The sequence below is a fragment of the Lathamus discolor genome, chromosome 13, assembly GCF_037157495.1.
Source record: "Lathamus discolor isolate bLatDis1 chromosome 13, bLatDis1.hap1, whole genome shotgun sequence".
Classification (NCBI taxonomy): Eukaryota; Metazoa; Chordata; class Aves; order Psittaciformes; family Psittacidae; genus Lathamus; species Lathamus discolor.
Genome location: NC_088896.1, coordinates 5,346,996 through 5,363,683, shown reverse-complemented (window position 1 = coordinate 5,363,683; position 16,688 = coordinate 5,346,996). Strand labels below are relative to the sequence as shown.

Below are 16,688 nucleotides of genomic sequence, written 5' to 3'. Positions count from 1 at the left end.
AAGCAGTAAGTAATACTCCTCTTGGAGCAGTAGTATCCACAAACATAAAACCTGTGCTTACTTCAGCCTGAGCAAGGTGTTGTAAATGGGTGCAATCTCAAAAAGCATATCAGGTGCCTACCACAGAGGGGTTACAAGGTGTAAATATCAAAGAGCCCAGCTCAAACAAGTAACTCTAGGATATAGAGCAAAGGAATGCCCTGTTCCATTAGCGGGGTCCCAGGACTCAGCCTTCCCCATCTTCCAAGTGATAGCTGGAACCATAAACTATTACCAAAGGCAGTACTGCTACTGCTCTTCTTTTTCCAGGCCATATTAAGCACTGAAAGTGACCATGGATACTATGCTTTGCAGCTCAGTTCAACACCATAAGTGCTGGTACCTGTTGACTAGTTAGGTTCTCCTTTAGAACTTAGGAACAGCCTAACAGCAAATTTGTTTCACAACTGGATTGCAGGATAGATCCTGCAATCAGCTCCACAGGCATGTTCACACATGCAGGGAAGCTCAAGTTAAGCACCTGGAACTTAAGAAGTCACATGGAAAAGATGAGGGGTGATGAGCACAAGTTACTCCCAGGACACACGAGGAAAGTTTTCCCAATGAAAACAATCAGCCATTGGAATAATCTCCCCAGGAAAGTGGTGGATTCCCCAGCACTGGGCACTTTAAAGATTCAGCTGGTCAGGGTGCTGGGACATGCAGTTTAGGTCATGTTTTGCTTAGAAAGGTTGGGCCAGATGATCCTTGAGGTCCCTTCCAACCTGGGATTCTGTGATTCTATGATCTCTACCATGAAACATGGATGGAGATTTCCAATATGTTTTATAACAGGACATGCCCCAATTCCAGCCTGAACAGAAACACACAAACCCCACCCAAGTCCCACTACAGATATTTAGAAAGGTGCACTAAGCCATTCTTTGGACAGATCTGACAAGGTCATACAATAACACAACCAAAGAACCAAGCCCATAATGCCAGAGCCCCTATGGCTATTCTTATACTCCAATTACACAGTTCTTCCTATGCCATTTTCAGTGACCCAGGCTTGGTATTATCAAGATAAACATTATTATTGGGAGGCTTAAAACCTCATCAACTCCATTCTGAATAAACACACTGTGCCTAGCAACTATACTTTAGATCTCAGACATATATTCCTTTCATGGTGTCAGTTTTAGCAGCTCAAGAGCTCAGGCAGCAGCTGAAGGCACAGCACTCCCAGCCACACATTTACACTCCTTGGCAGCATTTCAGAAACCAGGATGACACCAGTTTGACGTACAGATGAAGAAAGGGACTGACCTGATTGATGGAGTTGGCAGCACAGGATGCCAGTCCAGTTCCAAGGGATGCGAGCAGGAAGCAGGTCAGGTCAAATGGGACTGGGGCCATGGCAAAGCCAGCAGATGCTGTGCTTACAACCAGAGCTGCAACACATGTGAGAACACAGTTCAAAGCATCAACAAGAAACTGACTCCTTTGTACATATCACTAGAGTTAGTATTTTTAAACCCCAAAAGAACACTTGAGGAGATTAACTTTTTCTTACTTTTATGGATCAAAGTAGCTCCAGGAACTGCCTACAAGTAATATTAATACCCTACATAAAGAAGTCGAAGATGAGAAGAACTGTCAGGGATGAAATGAGAAACTCAAGGGCATCAGCACATTAGTAGAAGAGGTGAGAATAAACTTTGTGTCTCTGTATTTCCTATTTTATGGATCTGCTACAGGATCAAATTGCCTTATACAACACATACAGGAGACACACTTGCACCAGTAACTCACGTGCCATTGCAAAGTCTAACATGGAAGAACAACAGTAAGAAAAACTCTGAACTGAGAGATAAGCATTATTATGCTTATTATTTATATCAAATTATAGCAGGAACTTAAGTAGTGCAGAGAGTCAAAAAGAGACTCGGGGCATGTCGGCTATTGCTGCTGAAGCCAGTAATTTAACTGTACAAGTATCTCCTCACACTGTTCCCATTTGACAAGCCCACTTCAGGCAGAAGGCACAACCACACAATCACATGGACCCAGCAACTCTTAAATCCCTTAAAATTTGAGTGAATTAATAAAAATCCATTTTTTGTAATCTAAAATAATAACCTTAGTACAGTACTGCAAATCACATCCTTCAAATGGAAGTTATCTATCAATCCTAAAATCATAATTACCCAAATAACAGGTCTTATGAACCTCACTTTTGGCTAGAAGTAGATTGACATGAAAAATTCCTTATACTATAAAGTCAGCAAACATACTGAATATCTTGCTAGGACCTTGAACCTTAAGATCTGAAATTAACAGTTACAAAACAGAAAGTATTTAGACTATATTTTACATGTAATTACTGTTCCAGACATCAGCTAGCTCAAATCAAAGCAGCAAAACATTCTGATCTTCCTGATTCCTACAAAGTCTCCTGTTTGTCTGGAGTTAAATGACAAATAAATAACCTTGGCTGACTGAAAATACTTGGATTATCTACTAAGCAGAGTTACTTGAGATGAAAACCTAAACGTCACAGCAAGGATGCACATGCCAAGTGCTACTTTTAAGAACTGCATAAGAACCTTAAGATTAAATCCTAAGAAGACAGTGAAGAAAACTTGCTGCTCATCAAAACTTTTCTCTAAGTATTAAATCCATTGGCAGCTGAATATTATTATAATAATATACATAATGTTATTACAAGCCTCGTTAAGGATTCGCAGGATGTTGTGCAGATGGCTGTCACACAGACTGGCTGCAAGTGTCTCTGCCTGACACCAAGGAAAGTCCCTGGGCTTTGATTCCCCATCAGAGCATGACTTAGATCTTAGGCAGAAGCTCTTCCCTGTGAGGGTGCTGAGGCGCTGGCACAGGGTGCCCAGGGAAGCTGTGGCTGCCCCATCCCCGGCAGTGTTCGAAGCCAGGTTGGACGGGGCTCGAAGCAACCTGCTCTAGTGGAAGGTATCCCTGCCCGTGGCAGGCGCCTGGAACTGAATGAACTCTGAGGTCTCTTCCAATTCAAACTAGGTTGTAATTCTATGAAATAACCACAAATTCTGTAACCCCACCACACAAACTAATAAACCTGAAGGTTTATGAAAGACTGGACCTCGTTTAGAATACAAATACAACAGCATCTTAGTTTCAAAACTAGTAGAGTGCACAAGAAAATATGTAATTGGTTTACAACAGAGCTAAAAAATACACTGCAAAGATGACAGTGAAACAGAGGCGTCTGCATTTCTAAGAGTGATTACATTCATTTCTTCTGCATAATAAATCACACGTTCACTTCTAGACAAGGATTTAATTAAAACTTATCTTAGAGAGCACTTTACACCAATTTATTACGGAAAAACACCAACTCATTTACTGAAGAAGAAAGGTGGAGCAGATTGGCAAACAGTCAGTGTAACATTACCATTACACTGACCTCAAAGAAATTCTAACACTGTACAGCTACAGCACTAATTAAAGTCCCCATTGATTTCTCCAGATTAATTTCAGCCACTCATTTCAGTGTGACTTATCAGGATCTCATTAAAAAAGGTTGTCATACATCCTCTCACTTATCCCATTAACCCAGGTATTTCCAGTTGTTGGGCAGTGAACACCAGCCATTCCCCACTTGCCTCACCATCCAGCAATTTCAATGCAACACGTGAAGAATAAATAAGAAAACATTCCCTTTGGATTGGGAAGTTTATTTTCTTTTACTGTGGAAGCAATATTATACTCTACTACTTCCCTCACGGAGGAAAAGTATATTTAATTGAGATCACATCAAGGCAATGAGGTCATTGACTGTTTGTTTTTTAATCCCTGTTAGTTTAGCGCTTTAGGGGCCAAATTAACTTCGCCTTATTGCATAATAGATGGCATTGATCCTTTCAAGATTTGTTGATGAGAGTTGGCATTATATATGCTCTTCAAAAAGAAGCCAGGATTTAAACTTATGAGCTCAGCCTAAACCTAATTTACAGTCTTCTAAACATCATTAGCTTTAACAAAAATTAACAGGGGACATTCGTCTCCCATTTCCATGTAAATGAAAAAGAAAATGCTAATGGATTGGTGACAAAAAGAGTGAATTATGATGTTTCTAGCATAAAAACACATTCATAAAGTCCACAGTGTATTCTTTACCTTCCTCTTCAGCTTCATTGTAATGCAAGCTGCCATTAGAAATCCCTGTATTTGTATTTATAGCATGCCAATCACAGTGCCAGATTTTGTTTACCTCCTATTAAATAGTAGCCAAGCCAAAATAAAAACGTAGAGAGCCAAAGCAAACCAATTCAGTTTTAGGTTTCCTTCCCACTCATATACTGATGATATATTGGTACATATGGATGGACAAAAGGAGATGCATTTCTATTTTAAGACACAATTTCACTGTTTTATGTTTATATGCTACTTAAAGGAAACTATCTTGCTAGAAACTGATGGAATTTTCCTTCCAGAGTTTTCACACGTTCCTTTCTGGAGATCTAAATGCAGGATTCGTATTAGTGCTATACAACTGACCAATGCTTCCTTTATGAACTTAGATTTGGTTGGGCGAAGGCATATCATAGAATCCCAGACTGGTTTGGGTTGGAGGACCACAAAGCTCTTCCAGTTCCAAATCCCTGCCACAGGCAGGGACACCTTCCACTAGACCAGGTTGCTCTAAGCCCTGTCCAACCTGGCCTTGAACACTGCCAGGGATGGGGCAGCCACAGCTTCTCTGGGCAACCTGTGCCAGGGCCTCACCACCCTCACAGAGAAGAACTTCTGCCTAATATCTAATCTAAATCTCCCCTCTGAGGGTAAAGCCATTCCCCCTTGTCCTGCCTTACAGGCCCTTGCAAAAAGTCCCTCTCCAGAGTTCTTGTAGGCACCCTTTACACACTGGAAACTGCTCTAAGGTCTCCCCAGAGCCTTCTCCCCTTTTGTTGCAGACTTTAACCTGCATACTAAATATGGCCAAACTCCTGAAGCAAACTTCAGCCTGGGACAATGATTTAAAACAACTCTTTGCATCGTATCATGTAAAATTCAAGTGCAATACTACACACAGGGCAGACAATATCTTTTTCCCATTGAATAATTTTAAAATGCTTTGCAAAAATAAACTGTAATGATAGTTTATTTTTACTTCATTAGGTTTTCCTTGTAGCATGGAAAATAACTTGCCAGAAAGCCACCACTATTAAGCTTGCTTTCAATGCTAGGATAATAGTTACTGTTGTAATTACCACAAAATGAGAACTACTTTGACATACACGACATATATTTAGAACTGAGAATATACGCTAAAACACAGCCCCTTCCTCAGCAGGCTGGAAAGTTACATTAAAAATTCTACAGCAGATTAGAAATTAGCAGTTAAAATTATATCTGCCAAATCTTAATACATCCACTTCTCAGACAGGTGCTACATAAGGTGCTACCTATTCATCTATTGAAGTTAGATATAAGGAAGAAGTTCTTTCCTGTGAAGGTGGTGAGGCACTGGCACAGGGTGCCCAGAGAGGTGGCAAATGCCCCATCCCTGGCAGTGGTCAAGGCCAGACTGGACAGAGCTTTAGGTAACATGGTCTAGTGTGAGGCATCCCTACCCACGGCAGGGGGTTGGAACTGGATGATCTTAAGGTCCTTTCCAACCCAAACCATTCTATGATTCTATCTAGCTGGTTGTCCTCACCAAGAGGCCAGCATACAAGACATCCTTTACTACAGGAGCAACATCAAGAACATAGAATCATAGGATAGTTAGGGTTGGAAAAGACCTTAAAATCATCTAGTTCCAACCCTCTGTCATTGGCAGGGACACCTCACACTAGACCATGTCACCCAAGGCTCTATCCAACCTGGCCTTGAACACTGCCAGGTATGGAGCATTTATCACAAACCATAGAGAAATACCCAGTGAGAATATTCAGCATTTTACATATCATGCCTTTATCCCACTTACCCCAAATTAAAAACTGAAGTTTAATTTTCGTGTGGTTTTGCATCTATCTCATCTTAGTTCTCAGGTGTGATCACTGAGGAAAACCTTACATAAATGTAAAGTTGAAGCTGTATTTAAGAAGGTGAGACAACCAGAAATTCTTCTTGTGTTTGCATTATAAATTATTACAATTTCCTCCTATCACTGTACCTTTACATGTCTCTGTCGTATTCGCAGTTATACATAAACTTTATTCTCAACTTGAAAACAATATTTATAACTCTGAAAACTTATCAGACAGAGGCATTAGCTTTCCAAGTGCCTGCATGGTAAGACACAGCTGTGCAGACAGCAGCCAACAGAGAACACTGCAGAGAAGGGAAAGGATTTAAAGTGAACCCAAAAAGGTAGGTTATGTGACAAGTAATTAGAAGTTCCCTAATTGTTTTCTATGGCAAAAGAATATAAACAAAAATCTTTTCCTGTTGGTAAGGCAGAGCTTCTAATGGCAGAGGTACAAGAGCTGCAGTTTATATGAAGCAGGAGACTATGGTAATAGCTAAACTCATTTCCTTTCAAAGATGAATTACAGTTCAGAACACAAACAAACATTCTCTTTACTCCAGCAGTGGGAGAAGAAAAGGGCACAAGGAAGTCCCATTTTAGCATAATGCAGAGTTTGTTTTTTTGTTATTTCATGCTCTAAAAAGTATAAATAAAGAATCTGCCAAAAAAAACCCAAAGCACCACACCGGATATGAGATCTATCAGAACGTCATGGGTGAAAGGCATTGAGTTGTGTGTCATTTGTAACTTAAAAACTGACCTCAGAGGATTTATTTCCCTTTTTTAAAAAAATAATAAAATCAAAAGAACTACACAACCATATTCTTTGCAGAATATATCATTTGTCTAAACAATTACACAAGTTGGGGTAAAAAAAGCACTAATTGTTTCCTTGCTCCCTACACTACACCCAGTATTATTCCTGCTCATCTCCCACATTATCTATGGCCAACAAAGACCAACAACAGAACTCCCCTCTTATAAACCCCTCTTCATCCAATTTATTCTTTTATACTTTCTACTTATAATAAAGTCTTCCCTTCCCCCAGATCATTACCCATAAAGTTCACAACAAGAAGAGAGGTTGAGGTTTCTTTTATATCTCTGTGCCTTCTCAACAGGTACAAAGTTTACTGCAATTCCCTGGATCAACAGCAGCACATCTCACAATGCAGATCCACACAAAACCTGAAGGGAATGAAACCCTGCACCCTTTTCCTGCTACAGGTTTCAAGTAACAATTGAGTTTAAAATCAGAGTGCTGCTCACTTGCCTGTCAATATTGCCTTTTGCTCTTGAAGCTAGAAGCTGTTGAGAAGTTTCACAGCAACACTGAAGCCACACAAAAATCGTATCACGTAATTACTTTATCCAGAAAAAAGACTCTTTTCCACTGTGCTGCACTTCTTGAAACTCCCATTTTAAGGAGCATCAGTAATACTCAGATGTCGTACTAACACAGAACTTACCCATATGGAACATCAGTAAACATAAGAACGTACATGTCAAGTGTTTAAAACAACAGTTCATTTTCTCTCCCTTTCTATGGTCATTTAATCATGGCATTTTAACTTCGTATTCCTGGCTCTATTGAGATACTTTAATTTAGTTCTACTTCAATAACTAGCACAGCTTTCAAGTTCATATAAAAGAGCTACTTAAATTAAATCACCTCATTGAACATGCCAGAAGATCTAATTCTCCGTAAAGCGCTTGTAAGTTACTCATGGTGAGCCCAACAGAAACAAAGTATTACTAAAACTGAAGAGCACTGGGGAGAAAAAGTCAAGATGTGCATTATGCAGAAAGAAGAAAAAGGCAATATTGCAGTTGTACAGAGAATCACAGAATAGTTAGGTTTGGAAAGAACCTTAAGATCATCCAGTTCCAACCCACCTGACATGGGCAGGGACACCTCACACTAAACCATGCCACCGGAGGCTCTGTCCAACCTGGCCTTGAACACTACCAGGAATGAAGCATTTATCACTTCTTTGGGCAACCCGTTCCAGTGTCTCACCACCCATGCCACAAAGCTGTTGCAAATCTGAATGACAATGACCCTGACACAAGATCAATGTACCAAGAAGAGTTTTATATACCTAAATTTGAAATTACCATGGCTAACATGGAAAAGTGACATGGTAAAGTACCAAAACACATGCTTTCCATCCCTGAAGCCTACTAACGCAGCTCTTTATCAGCACCAAATAAATGCTTTGAGGTTTTTAAAACCAATGAGGAAGAACACTTGGACAAGATCAGTTCTGTCAAGGTCAAAACATGAAATGTCTCATAAGCACTGGGAACTATTGTTAAATAAAAAATTAAATGACCACTGCATGCTGCATGTGGTCAGTACAATTTTGCCATGAGAAACAATGAAAATTTATATATTGCAAGACAAAGTTTCAAGAAATAAACTGAATTCAGGACATTTATTATAACAAATTGCTATGGCAAAGAACAACAGTTTTATTATCAAGGATTTATTTCATCCACCAGAGAAAGCACCACAGCAGGGACTTAGGAAATTGTATTAATGTTCTTGGCCCTGATACAGACAAGATGTAAGGCTTTGGTCGGATCATTAGTTTCCCTAGACATAAAAGTATATATAGCACTACCTATCAGAAAGAAGTAATTTACAGTTGTTAAGTACTACTATTAGAACAAGGGAAAAGGTAGTGAGGCTACAAGGCTTAACAAACTGCTGGTTTGAGGATACACCCCATCCTTGACTAGAGGAGGTAATTATACCTTCTTTTTTAATTGGTCACACAGAAACATTTTCCTTTATAACATAGGAAATTAATTGGATTATCTTTTCTTGGGACTTTTAATACAGATTTCACAATAAGTAGTACTTAAGTGAAAGTTAAGTAAAAAAGACAGAAAATCGGTAACCTTAAGCAAGATGCCTTTAAATACTTAATGCAAAGCTTGTAAATTCACTTGTAACCCAGTTTAGTAACACTTGTTTCTGATTCCCAAAAGCTAGCTGGTGGTATGATGCAAGCCCCTCCTTACTGTTTTTAAGTAAAAGTAATGGGAAAACTATAAAATGCTCCCATAAACCAATTTTCCCCCATGCAACAATTTTCCCTGCAATTGACCCAGGGACTTTGTGCAGTAAAGTGGGAATTCTCACACAGAAACCTACACAGTACCAGTAACATACTAAAGAACTCTGATATATTAAACAGGATGCACAGAAGCGAAAAAAAATGACCAGGAGTACCTGTAAGCTTAATCTTGGACAAGCGTGCCAAAATTCCTGGCAAATCATCCAGCCGTAACTTCATCTCTTTCCACTGTCTGTCTCCTTTGGCTTCTGCTCTTACTGCTGCAACTGAGCCTTCAGTTTCTGCAGTTGACTTCATTTCTCTCAACTCCTTGCTAAGTGATGCCTCAGACAAAGGTTGATGCACAGGTGAAATTGGTCTAATCTTGTGTATAACCTTTTTTTCTTGATCCAGTTGCTGAAGCTCACGAAAAGGAGATGCAACTGAATCAGACTTAGGCTTGGCTTGCTGGCTGAGGTCTTTGTTGCATTGTGTTACATACTGAATAGAAAGAGAATGAATAGTTAAGAAGATATTTATGGCCATTTGAGGCTATTAATATCATCAATATCATTACTATATTATTCTTATTGTTTGGAGAATTACTTCCTACGATGACATGACTGAGTTATCCTGAATTTCAAACACTTATTTCACATGCAAAAGAGTTTCTGAGGTTGGACAAGGTATTACAAAAGCAGCTTTTCAACTCACAACTGCACTCATAATGTTTACCTAAGGTGGAAGAATTCCTTCTGTATAAAGTTACTTCCTTCTCCGTAGCTTTAACAGTAAACTACTTTGTTCATTCAAAACCTCCAGACAACATCAATTGATTTACAACTGATCAATTCACCAGAGATGTACATGCATGCCCGTAACAACAGCAGTCTTCAAATAAAAGCACTCCACTTTTTGCGTCTTTGAGATAGGTAAAAATCAGAAAAATGCCAGAAAATGCAATCTACCTCCTATGATATAAAATCACCTCCCACATTAGGCTATTACTATTTATGCCAAACTTCACGCTAATTAACTAGACAATCATTTCCGATAGAAGTTCAAGTGAACATGTATTGAATAGGAAGTTTGAAGCCTCATTTAGAGGCTCTTACAGAATAAAACACAGAGTAGGGAAAAGAGCATTTAACTCTTTTTAGATATAATGAACAGGACGCAACTCTGGGAGAGCAAGATACATCTTTTATTACCATTGTCTTACATGCGATACAATTGTTCAAAGACGAAGACAGAATTTCAAGGGTTTGAATGATAACGAGAGCCCTTTTAATACCTCAAATTAACAGCACACTATAGAATGTAACCCGTTAAGTTACTCAGGAGCCCTGATTCAAATTAACTGATTAACTCTTCACTCAGAACACACTACCTCCACAAGTGAGTTCCATCTACCACTTGTGCCACTGCTAGCCAGGACTGTACTTTCTTAATAGCAATTTTATAAATAACCTCAGAAATCATTTCATTTTTCTCAACAGGACAAGGATGCTATAAGGCACTATCCTTGCTACAGCAGGTTTCCTCCAAGACGCCAAGTGCTAAACCCTGACGCAGCGTAGAAAAGGAGACATTTAGAATTGCCTGAGATTGGCTGATAAGAAAACTCAACTAATCTCCATTCTGACTCATCACATAGGACAAACCAAAGTATGAGCAACAGGGGATAAACAGACTTACCATTCGTTTGAGAAAGTTAAAGTACTGAAATGTAATCAATCTGTCATTGGCTACATGGCATAGCTGTACAAACTGGCATGGTATCTGCCGTATTCCAGTGTTCTTCAGACGCCAGACAAATAGTCCTACTTAAAGAAAAAGAAAAAGCACATCAGAATCCGCTTCCTTCTCCGTCACCAAGTTCGCTTTTAATTGAGACTACAGCATCTATCGTCAGTTGTGACACAAAACACCCCAACAAATGGGAAGCAGAGCTGCACGGGTGAAGAACTGAAAGGTTCTTCAGGTGAAGAACTAAATGTGCAGCTTGACCTAATGGAGTTTTCTTTCCTCTCTGCTCCCTAGAGATGCAGTTTCAGTTTACTGCTCCATTACTGTCTCCACATGCTACTGACAAAACCACCCAGGCAAATAAGCACAAGGAAGTAGGTGGCACAGCGCAGCACCAGAGTCAGACCTCAAAGAGGACACCCCTGTGTGACACCGCACCGGCACCGCTCCCTGAGGGGATGCACACAGCGACACACAGGCCCTGCGCACCTCCACACAGAGCAGCCCCAAAGCCCACTCGCAGCCGCAGGGTCGGCCTGGCCCCAGCCGCTACCGCCCCGGCCCTGCCCACCGCACAAGCCTCGGGGCCCCGCGGTACCTGCCAGCGCCCGGGGCGGGCTGCAGCGGCGGGCAGCGCTCATGGCCGCGGCGCCGCTCCCGCCGCCCTCTCCTCTCACCGCCTGGGCGCCGCCATCTTGCCCGGCGTGACCGCTGAACGCCTTCCGGGTCGGCGCTTCCGGGGGCGGGCGGAGGGGCTCCGGGGAAGGCGGCAGCCGCCGGGACGGGGCCGTCCCGTCCCGTCCCGTCCCGTCCTGTTCCGTTCCGTTCCGCGCCCGCCGGGATCGGGCACTGAGGGGCTGTGGGGAGGGGGGCTCCCAGCCGAGCTCCCTTGGCTCTGCAGAGCGAGGAAGCGCTTCCCGGCGCTGGGCTGCGCATGTAGAGGCGGCCCGGTGCGCGGTGTGGTGGAGCGTTGGTCCGGCTGCCCCCCGGGGGGAAGCGCTCGGTGGGTGTCGGGTTATGGAGTCATTGAGTTAACCGGGTTGGAAAAGAGCTTGAAGCTCATCCGGTCCAACCGTTCCCAGCGCTGCCGAGGCCACCACTGAGCCATGGCACTGAGGGCCTCGGCTGCGCGGTGAGTGAGCACTTCCATGGACGGTGGCTGCAGCACTGCCCTGTTCCAATGCCTGAGCACCCTTTGGGGAAGGAGCTGTTCTCATCTCCATCTAAACCTGCCCTGGGGCGGCGTGAGGCTGTTTCCTCTTGGGTTATAATAAGAGATGAAGGCTTGAGGTGGGAGCTGGGGCTGAACTGGGCACTTCAGGGACATTAACCATGAAGCAGCAGCCCAGAGACCTGTCTGTTTCTAGCATTGGCTGTGATTGCCTCATCACCATCCCTGGTTACGGTGGCATCCGTGACAGAGAGCAGGAGGGTGCTGTGGAGTTCATGGGGAGATGGCATGGAACTACCAGGAGAGGTCTGATAAAAGATAAATGAATCCGTGAGGACAGGGAGTCTCATTTCCGAAAGGAGCTGAACTTTAAAGAGCCAAAGGCTTGGTTAAAAACCCCATATGTATAAATCTGTGTTTCGTTCCTAAAGTCATTTCAATACCCACTGGGTGAAGTTACACATTGTGGGAGCTCGTATGGAAGAGCTGACCCAGCTGTCATCTCATCCTCCCCTCATACAAGTACCAGATCCGCTGCTAAGCAGACTCACTTTGCTGACCTGAAGGGAAAAAACCCTGTTATTTCACTGTTTTAACTGTTTAAACTCACCCTGCACAGGGTCTGATGGGTTGAAAGCTGGTGCGAGGCACAGAGGAAGGGGCCTTAGGCTGGAGTATGAACAAAAAGGGAAGGGAATGGTTAGGACTGCTCAAGCTGTAAAGCATAATTGCACCCCCAGGCATCTTTAAAATGTTTTCTCTTAAGAGTTTAAGTTCAGGAGATGTGGGCTATCAGTCACTTAAATGCTTTCGAAAATCATTCTCAATATTTTAACATGGAAATCTTCCTCAGAACCATCTTCCTCCCAGGCTTTCATTTCTTTATGGTGCTTAAATTCATGCAAAAGTCATCTTAAATCATTATTAGGAAGATAAAATGAAAACACTCACTCTAATTCACCAAGAATATCCTACTTCGGAGCATTTATTTCCACTCTCTTTCTATTTGGGGAGCTGGGGAGAAATTAGGGCTTCAAATTCCTTACAGTTAATATCCTGTTTTACTCCGGGTTCTCACCGCTGAGCATATATCACTTCACAGTTCCTGTTTGCGTCTCTAGTTTTTTGTAACTTCCACAGATTTGGCCTCAGCTTCAATTTACACCTGCAAAAATAGAGCAAACATCACGTAGCAAACACGCACAATGGTTACACAGAGGGCTGGAAGGGTCGGTTGGGTTTAGGGCAGTTTGGGTCAGAAAGGAAAAGGTTGAGGTAGCCGAGTGTTCCATGTCAGGGCTGAGATTTAAGGTTTAATGATTTTCATTGCCTTTCACTTGGGCAATAAATTGCACCCCTGGTGAGAGGGGGTAAAACACGACTTTTCTAATTAAGGAGAATGTTATCCATGGGCCTCAAGACAGAGCAATACTTCTTTGTGGAACAATAATGATGATTTAGGGCACAGAGGATGTCACATACCCGCTTGGGTTTAACTGCTAAAGCTACTCCTAGAGAGAAAAAAAAAACCACCTTAGGATTTTTAGTGGACACAAGTATTCAAAAGAGCTGTATTTCAGCCTAAAATGGCTCCACAGGCTATAGATCTCATAAGCAAAGGTTCAGGTTTCCATGGTGTTGCTTCTGCAGAAGCTGGCTCCATGGAAGGCTCCAGAAAGTACCTGGGAAAGGGATTACAGGAGTATGGCCCTTCCAGGGAGCTCTAAGCACCTTCCCCATGCAGCTCCTACAGTCTAGTTCATACAAGCCCAGGTACCAGTGTCACAGGGCAGCATGCGGGGTTGCGGGAGCACCCTCATCTCACAACCTAGTTTACACTGGAGATGTCACAGGGCACCATTGTGGGGCAGAGCAACTCCTGAAGTATCTGACTGTTGTGCTAATTGCTAAGATGGGCAATTGCTCGGGATCTATGGATACTTCCCTGCAGTTATAAAGTAAACACTGCACCTACAGGTCTGTTTGCAGGGTGATGCAAGGGGCGTTTAACCACGCGACTCCCATTAATGTTAATTATAGAGCACATATTAACAGCATTATACGATCCTTTTTCCTATTAGCACTATCATAAATCTGACTGGTGGGGCTTAATTAGAGCTCAGCAGCAAAATGCAAGAGTTTGATACGTGAAAGGGCAAATTTGTAGAGACAGCAAACTATTATTATACTTTAATCTCAAAATCTCGCCTTCTCTTACTTGTAACACCACCAAGATTGATTTGTTGTCAGAAAATGATTTAAAGACCGACTGTAAAAATATTATATTTTCCTTGCTTTATAGGCATTGATGTTAGAACTCCGCAGAGACTTGATGTACTTTCAGATAGGGAACTCTAAAAGCCAAGTGCAAAATAAATAAGATGGCATCCTGCTGTTATTGTGGTAACCTTTGCAGATCATTTCACAACTGTGACTGTTGTATAGTTTAGTAATACACCATGGGGGAAGCTGGAGCTTAGTGCAGTTCTATCTCAGTCAGGATTTGCTTTTTGAGGGCCCAGTCTGTAACAGAAGAAATGGTGTCCAAAGTGAAGGGCACGGGGACACATCAGAAACACAGAAATAACAGATAAAAAGAACTAAGAAAGTATTAAAGGCCAGGCCAGACTGTATTGATAGAAAGCTGATTGACTGCCTTAGGCACCTACACTGAGCAAAAGATCTCTCCTCAGCACTACAGTTACATCCTTGCTGAGATCTCCTTGAGTCAGGGCTTGTCCCACCTGGAAAACTCAAGGTGATCCTGATGACCAGTTAAGTAGTCCCAGGAGTCACTTGTAATGGCATGGGTTTGGGGGGGTTCTGTGATTTCCCACAAATCAGCGTTTGTGATGCACAAGCTTTATTTCAATGCAAGATTGACACATAGATATATTTCGTCTTTAGATGAAGAAACCCCACAACCAGGAGCAAAATCTACCAGCTGAGAGCCTGAAACATTCCAGTTCCATGCTATTAAACTTGTCCTCAGCAAATAACTCCAAGTGGAAAGTAGCAGGTAAAAAAAACCAACACATCAAATCCCCAAAACCCTTCCCACCATCCTGATTCCAGTGTTTCGGAGTAGTTAAAGCTTCTAAGTACAAGTGAAATAGTAGTCCTGGTAGATCAGGGCTCAGTAGCCTTTCTGAAGTGGTGTGCCAGACTGATTTTGTTCCCAAAGTAGAGTTCAGATATACCATAGGAAATCAGCAGAAGCTAAAAACTGCTGCCTCTTCCCAGCTGTCAAAGGCGGCCTTGTGCTGACCCTGTGGTATGCCATTTCTTGGCAAGCCCTGTGTTGAATGCTCACCACCTGCAATGGACTGTGAGCTGTAATAGCTTCAAGAGAAAAACTTCCAGCCTTTCCTTAGGTAGAGCTTTGCTAAGTGCCTGGTGTAAATTCAGATGCGATCAGATTTGAAGTTGCCGTCAAATCTGGTCCAAACATGGAGGTGAAGGGGAGTAAATAGCAAGATGACTGCAGATGAACCCTATGAAAGGCAGCATGAGAGGAATCACCCCTAAGAAATGGCAAGACCTACCTTAAGCCACATGGATTCACAAAGGAGCTATGTACCCACTGCAAGCCCCCATTGCATCAGCAATTCCTTTGTAACTCACCCTGACGTTGCTGTTTCTGACAAGCAGTGATACCTCTTATCCTCTCAAGTTCTCAGCCAGAGTCAACAATAGCTATTTCCAGCAGCCCTTTGCCCTGAAAACGACATTCTGAAGAAAAGGACCTGTGTCCTGTGCTCTTTCAGCTGAGAATTGCTGCCTGAATATCTCCAGAGCCCCTTTCTATTTTTGCTTTCATACCTCCTTTCAGAGGTCTTTCTTTTCCTGGAAAATCTATGTGAAATTCTCAAGCTGCCTAGGACTCAAAAGATCTAATAAAAATAAGATTTATTAAGAGCAGAGGGAGGAAATCAGATTAAAACTGAAGAAACAGCTTGCATAACTGATCTCCTATACTCAGCAACTGCTCAGGAAGTGCTCGGTCCGCACACATTAACTGTTTTGTGGAAGTGCTTTTCAGCCTGATAGCCAGAGAAGGCAGGCAGCAGTCTGCAGAGTGTGTCTTCTCCGCAGATATGCCCATTAGTTGCACAAAGCCCACCAGTGCTCAGCACCAGATGCAAAGCTGTGTTTTGCTAACCCCCTGTTAACTCAGTTTTCCTAGCGCTCAGGAGGAGCAGACTCCCCTCCAGCCACAGCAGAGGACCCCAGGCGCCAAGACCCTCCTTACCCTAGAAAAGCATGAGTGCAATGATAGCAGATCCTAGTATAAATAACGCAGCCCATGGCAGCTTCTCAGTGGCATGAGACTGAACAGCTCACAGGAGAGGTGGCATTGGTGAAACAGGGTGTGCTGTGGGCAAGGCGTACTAGGGCTGTATCTCCAACACAGCACCCATGCACTTACTGCCCTGCCCTGCAGCACTCAGCTAGTCCTACCTCCTAGAGCTTCTGTCTTCTCACAGCACACCAGTTAAGCAAAATTTGGTCTTGTTACTTGGATTGGTAGCTAAGGAGAGCCCAAAGCACTGCAAGAAGTGGTCTCAGTGACTTAGACACTGGCACTTTTCCTTCTGAGTCAGCGCTGAGCCTGTGCCCAAGCATGGTACGGGAGCAACGGCATGGCAGGAGGCTTTGCCTTTTAGGTGTGAAACATAATTGAGGTTGTAAC

The 16,688-nt window shown here is 42.6% G+C and overlaps 1 protein-coding gene across 1 annotated transcript in view; it reads right to left on the bottom strand.

Annotated features, from left to right (window-relative positions):
• Positions 1–11,544, bottom strand: part of LOC136021393 (protoheme IX farnesyltransferase, mitochondrial) — a 102,018-nt gene extending 90,474 nt beyond the window's left edge. Inside the window, exons 1-4 of the mRNA XM_065693558.1 lie at positions 11,423–11,544; positions 10,774–10,898; positions 9,252–9,576; positions 1,309–1,433 (exon numbers count right to left, since the gene is read on the bottom strand). Of these exons, the coding sequence (XP_065549630.1) occupies positions 1,309–1,433; positions 9,252–9,576; positions 10,774–10,898; positions 11,423–11,465 (618 nt within the window). The 5' untranslated portion in view covers positions 11,466–11,544. The remainder of the gene's footprint in view (positions 1–1,308; positions 1,434–9,251; positions 9,577–10,773; positions 10,899–11,422) is intronic.
• Positions 11,545–16,688: the final 5,144 nt, after the last annotated feature.